This window comes from Piliocolobus tephrosceles, chromosome 6, assembly GCF_002776525.5.
Source record: "Piliocolobus tephrosceles isolate RC106 chromosome 6, ASM277652v3, whole genome shotgun sequence".
NCBI lineage: Eukaryota > Metazoa > Chordata > Mammalia > Primates > Cercopithecidae > Piliocolobus > Piliocolobus tephrosceles.
In genome coordinates, this window is record NC_045439.1 from 964,319 (window position 1) to 970,528 (window position 6,210).

The 6,210-nt window shown below is 62.9% G+C and overlaps 1 protein-coding gene across 1 annotated transcript in view; it reads right to left on the minus strand.

Annotated features, from left to right (window-relative positions):
* Positions 1 to 904: 904 nt before the first annotated feature.
* CEP170B (centrosomal protein 170B) overlaps positions 905 to 6,210 on the minus strand; it is an 18,247-nt gene continuing 12,941 nt past the window's right edge. The window contains exons 11-16 of the mRNA XM_023205361.1: positions 4,518 to 4,677; positions 3,987 to 4,130; positions 3,802 to 3,890; positions 3,260 to 3,353; positions 3,051 to 3,102; positions 905 to 2,928 (exon numbers count right to left, since the gene is read on the minus strand). Coding sequence (XP_023061129.1) covers positions 2,681 to 2,928; positions 3,051 to 3,102; positions 3,260 to 3,353; positions 3,802 to 3,890; positions 3,987 to 4,130; positions 4,518 to 4,677 — 787 coding nt within the window. The 3' untranslated portion in view covers positions 905 to 2,680. The remainder of the gene's footprint in view (positions 2,929 to 3,050; positions 3,103 to 3,259; positions 3,354 to 3,801; positions 3,891 to 3,986; positions 4,131 to 4,517; positions 4,678 to 6,210) is intronic.

Below are 6,210 nucleotides of genomic sequence, written 5' to 3' on the forward strand. Positions count from 1 at the left end.
ACAGGGAGTGGGAGGACGAGGGGCTCGGAGCAGCCGGACAGATGGGCTGCGGAGGTAAAAAGCCCGCCCTGCTACTCCCGCCAGGGTCTCAAGGTCAGCCTCGCTGAGGACCTGAGCCGCTGCCTGGTAGCCTGGCAGCCCGACAGCACATCAGTGCCGTGGGGCCTGCCCTGTGGCTGAAGGTGGACAGTGACCTCCGACACCTCCAGTGACCCGGGTGTGATGGGTGCCAGTGATGTGACGTAATGATGGGCAGTGGGTGTCCTCCAAAGCCCTAGCAGGGAGAAGGAACTGCGGCAGGAGGTGGCGCTCACCGCACGGCGACTGTGTGCCTGCTCACTGCCTATTTTTATGCAGGATGAGCGAAGTTTTAAACAGTGCTCTTGGCCGGGTGCAGTGGCTCGGCTCACGCCTGTAATCCCAGCACTTTGGGGGGGCCGAGGCAGGCGGATCACGGCCAGGAGATCGAGACCATCCTGGCTAACACGGTGAAACGCCATCTCTACTAAAAAATACAAAAAATTAGCCAGGCGTGGTGGCAGCGCCTGTAGTCCCAGCTACTCAGGAGGCTGAGGCAGGAGAACAGCGTGGACCCGGGAAGCGGAGCTTGCGGTGAGCCGAGATCGTGCCACTGCACTCCAGCCTGGGAGACAGTGAGACTCCGTCTCAAAACAAAACAAAAAACCAGTGCTCTGGGATGCTGTCTCACTGAAGAGTTTTCATAAATTAACTCTTCCGTTTCTTAGGAGTAAACATCTGGAAATGTTCTTTCTAGCCCAGGCCGCCCCCTGGTGGCGGCGTCTCTGAATTGCAGCCTTCCCTGGTCTGTCCCACATGCAGGGCCCCACCCATCCCAAACACCGCGGATAGAGAAGCAGGGCCAAGGTGACAGGCTCCAGCGTGCTGCCATGTGATAGAAGAATGATTTATTAGAACAAATTCCATGACAAATCATATAAAATAACCATTTTCCGAAAGACAGCCACAAGACCACCTGAGAACGAATGTACAGTGAACCCTCCGAGAAGCCTGGCAAACGAGGACCATTCCCAGGCAAAGGCTGGAGGGGGAGGAACAAAGGAGCTCAGCGTGGGGAGGAGCAGGAACTTGTGAATTCAAAACATTGCACTGCCACTGCTGAGGGGTGGGAAGGAGCCGTGGATGAAGAGTGACCACTTCATGTCCAGGGGCAGGCAGGGTGGGTAACTGAGGCATGCAGGGGTGGGCAGCAGCCCGGCGGGCCGGACCAGCACCTCCTCCATACAGACAGCAGGCTCTTGGGGCGGGGACCAGGGGGAGACACCTGCCCCCGCCCCCCCACACGTAAACATCAGGTGGGCCACAGGGCTCAGAGGTACAGAACCCGTACACCCAACCCCAGATCAGCTAAAAGTAAACAGGGGACACAAACCACCCACTTCCAGCCTCCAGCCCCAAGTGCCGCTCCCCCAGCAGCTGGCCCTGTCCAGGTCCAACTTTCGTACCAATGCCAGGCGGGGTGTGGAGCTCACCTACGCCAGTCTGGTCCAGGTGGGACACCCCCCACGTCCATCCCCACCAACCACGGCCAATGGGCTCTTTGGCTTAGAGGCTCTGGCAACACTGGCTGCCCCAGCAGGGGCCATGGCAGAGGGGCCAAGCTCTGCTCACCTGCCATGTTCCCAGCTGAAAGAATCCTGAGAAAACAACAGTTCCTGGGCCCGTCCCTGCCCCCATGCCCACCCGAGGCCTGATGGCATGAAGCCAAAAGGGGAGGGCGTGTGGTGCAGGCCAAGCTGCGAGCTTCCGGAAACCCAGCTTCCAGTCACTTTGGTCGTGCACTCACTCCCGCCTGAAGGGCTGCCACGCACCTGGCTGTGCCCAGGCCCTTGGAAGCCCAAGTACAGAGGCCCATAGCCCCTCAAGGGGACATGCCCCACAGTCCTCACAGTACAGCATGGAGGCGCCTGGACTAGCCGAGTGCATGGGAGTGGGGGGGTATCTGCACCTGTGTGCATGGCTCAGCTCTCAACCAGCCCCCGGTTCACACCCAGGAGGGCTTCACGGGGCAGCCCTAAGCTCAATGGGTTTGGCAACTGTGTTGGCACCAAAGGCTGGAAGCAGAGGGGCTCCTGCCTATAAAAGGCCTGGGGTCAGGTGGGAGCCACCAGGGCAAGTGCCCTGCCATCTTAGATAGTCCCAGGACAGGTGAGCCTGCCCCAGCTCCATGTTTGGCACCAAATGACCCCACAGTTGACCTCTCTTCCTCTGCCTGGCCACAGGCCAGTACAAAGGGGTATGGCAGGTTAGTGCCTGATGGAGCCAGTCAGGCCTGGAGGGGGCACCTGCAATGGCACCAACAACTCTTTCCTTTAAAGCTAAAGACAAAAATAACAGTGATGAAGAGGAGGTGGGGTAATGCCCTTGAGGGCTTGACCTTGGCAGCAGCCTGGCCAGGAGCTGGGCCAGAGACCTGTAGGGGGGGGGGCGGGGGGGGGGTGGCCACAGGGCTGGACAGGGTGAGTAGGGTGCTGGCTGGGAGCTGACGAGGGGGCAAGGGCGTGGGAGGCACCCGCCCACGGGGATATGGCACATGTGGGGGTCTTCAGGGAGAACCACTTGCCGCCAGGCAGGCGGGCGTGCAGCGGACGGGAGGCAGAGACGCACACGCACCGTAGGCCAGCCTGGCCAGGTCCGGGACCTAGATCAGGAACCTCTCGGCATCAGGGAGGAAGGTGGGGTCCGGGAGGCTGGGAGGCCCACAGCTGACCCGCTGTGGGAAACTCCTCAGCGGCAGGACTGGCAGCAGGGCCTCGGCTGAGGCGGGCGAGGGTGGGCTCTGGGCAGCCACGCGGCCCTTCCCCAGCCCCGGCTGTGCAGAGCTGGCCAAGCTCCTGTTTCCTGTGAGCAGGTCCAGGCTCCCACTGGGGTCCACGATGGCGTTGATAACTGGAGGTGGGGAGGGAGGGTCAGGCTGCAGATCCGGTTCACCTGCTCCCACCCTGTGAGTCAGGGTTCCCCACAAGGCCCTGCCAGCCTCCCTCACTGTCCCGGGCTTTGGCCACATTCACCTTCCAGCTGCTTCTGCACCCGCCTCAGTTCCTTCAGGATGGAGCTGATTTCCTGGAAACATGGCAGGGAGGGAGGTGGAGTCAACTTGTGAGGGGCCGCGGCCCCGCCCCGGGGCTCTGGGTGCAGGAGCTGGGACAAGGTTTGGGGCCAGCCAGGCAGAGCCAGGCTGGCTGGGGGCGGGCCAGGGGCACGGGGCCCTGGCGCTCACCTTGTTAGACGTCTTCAGGATGGGCACCTCGTTCTCGGCATTGATCCTGGCTTCCAGGTCCTCCCAGGCTCTCCCTGTGTTCTGAAAGAGGATCCTGTCCGAGGTAGGGGAGGCAGAAATGGGAGGACAAGGACAGGGATGACAGAGCTGAGGCACAATTCTCCAGACCTCCTCTGCTATGGTGAAGTCCATCTCACCCCACCTGGGCCTAAGGGGAAACTGAGGCCTGACGCATGACCTGGGCTAACGGGCACCAACTTCCCATCTGTGTGTCTAACACTGGAAGGTGGGGAGGGCTGGGCCCGGGATGAGGGCCAGGGGAGATGGGGAGGAAGGGCCACCCTGGAGGCGCCGGCTCCTCTGAGTTCAGGGTCTGCCTGCTGGGAGCTGCATACACGTGCACACAGGAGGGCTGGCTGCACGGGTGCACACGAGTGTACCCATAAAACCACTGCCTTTGAGGGATGCAGCCAGGCCTGCGTCTCAGCTCTTGCAGCTCTGTTGGTGTCCGGGCATCCACCTCAGCCGGGAAGCTGACTCACTTCATCTTCTCGGCAAGGTGCTCTGTGTTCTCACGGATGGCCTGCGACAGCTGGGACACCGGGTTCAGCATCAGGTTATCAAAGATCACCTACAAGAGCCTGGCATCAGCACGGCCCCTGCCCTCGAGGAGCCCCGCCCTTGCTCCCCCCGACACCCAGCTCCGTGGCGGCAGTGGGCACCATGCCTCCTCTCGGTTCCGAGGCCGCGTCTTGTTGGCCAGGGCGTCCTCACAGCTGTCATTCATGTTCTGGTCAAAGTCCCGAGAGTTCAGCGAGCCGGGAGGCACCTTCTGGAAGTTGAGGCTGGCCTCAGGGATGCGCTGCACCAGCTGCAAAAGGGAGGGCCAGCACCGTGGGCCCCAGGCAGAGGCTCCTGCCAGGCTGTGGCCAGCTGCACCTCCCTGCTCCGGCCCGGCAGATGGACAGAGCACACCCACCTTCCATCTGTGCAGGGTCCCTCCTGTGTCCCTGCCCCGCCGTGAAGGCAGCTGGGCTGGGGAACCACAGTCAAGCCTGACTCAGGCGCCGCGAGCTCCCCAGACCTTGAGCTCTCCGGTGGCCGTTTGGGGCGCTGACCCAGGGGGACACGCTCCAGCTCACCAAAGGGATATGCGCAGCAGGGCCTCAGCCGAGGCATGCAAAGGGCTGTGGGGACCTGGCCTGACCCTCCTCGAGGGTGGCTCTGGCCCAGGGGCCTCAGAAAGCCTGGGGCTCACCTCCTCCCGGGCAGAGATGGTCGAGGCGGGGGTGCTGGGCATGGTGCTGAGGGAGGCGCTGTGGGCAGGCCCCGAGGAGCCAAGTGTGTCACCGTCCCCAGCCACATCATGGATCTCCCGGGCTAGGATGGCCACGTCCTTCACCAGTGTCTGGCTCAGCCTGCAGCCGGCAGGAAAGACGGCAGGTTCTGCACAGAGGAAGTCGGGGCAGCAGGGGCCAGACAGGCCTCAAAGTCCCTCCCAGCTCCCAGGCAGCTGCCGGCCAGAGGTGGGGCCTGGGGGAGGTGCTCCCCAGCCTGGCCCCAAACACTGGCCTAGCCACTGGTTATACAGGCACTGGTCATGGCCCCACAGGGAGGCCCAACTCCCCACAGCCACAAGGAGGGATGGTGGGGGGCTTGGACAGAGCCTGAAAAGAAGGGTGCACAGAGACCCCTGCTGGTTCTGGGGCAGGCCACACCTCCTCCCTCTCTGGCCCCCCAGGGCCAGCATCACAGCTGCGGGGCCCAAATGGATGGATGGGACTCAGTCATAGAACGTGTGGGTGCCACGGGCGTCCAGCTCTGCAGGCAGAGAAACTGAGGCAAGGAAGGGAGTGGGCTGAGGTCACAGCAACTAGAGCCTGGCACTCCTCACACTGAGGGTGGGGGCTGAGCAGAGGGTGGGGCAGGCATATCCAGAGAGGCAGGGGACCCCTTGCAGGTCAGTGAGGCCGGTGGCAGCTCAGCCTAGCCCCCTGCTCAAGCCTTGCCAGCTCAGTCCCCCTAGGATATGCCAAGGAGGCACAGGCCTCCACCCTGCCAAGGTAACAGACACTTCCCAGCGAGGACAGGGGCCTGCAGGGGCTGTGAGCAGCTCCCAGCCCTCTGCTGGAGCACACAGCCTCGTCACCTGTCCTGCCGGCCCCTTAAGCACCTGGGCCACCAGCAGGTCCTGCCCCACTTAGGCCTTCAGCCCAGGCCTTGGGGACCCAGGCTCCCTTGTCACTGTCAACCACCCATCCTCATGGGGACAGGCCCCACCCCAAGCCTCCTCGGCCCCCACACTGGCAGTCACCCAAGGAACAGACCACCCTGAGGGCCCTCCCCCTCCTCCTCCCCCTCCCCTCGCCAGATGCTGGCACGACCAGAAAAACAGCCCCGGCGCCCTCTGCCCAGATGGTCTCACGCAGTCCACTGGCTGCCCTGGCCTCACTCAGGACTGGCTCCACCCTTCCACATCAAAACAAAACATGGAAGCCATCCCTCCACCTCCGGGTGACACCAACTGGCACGTGCCCCTGGCCCTTGGGCCCCTGCCCAGGACTCTCTGGCCTCCTGCCCCTGGCACATTGCATGCTCCAGCTCACCCACTGTGGAAGGCAGAGAACTCCAGAAACTCACATGGGCCCCCCATGTCCCTTTCTGCTCTCAGGCCTGGAAATCCCCTTTTCACCCAGGTGCAGTGTCTCTGTCCAGAGCCCCAACCCTATGCCCACTTCCTCAGCTGATGGCAGCCTTCTTCCCTACGCTCCTACCAATACCTCAAGCACCCCAAGAGCCCTGTCCCCAGTCCCCATCCTTCCAAGCCCCCAGGTCCTCCCCACCAACTTCATGCTGCTCACAGCCCCAGGTGCCTGCGCCTCCAACCCAGTGTGGGCCACTCTCTAAGGGCTGCCTGCTCCTGGCCACCTCATTCCAGGTGCCTCATGGGC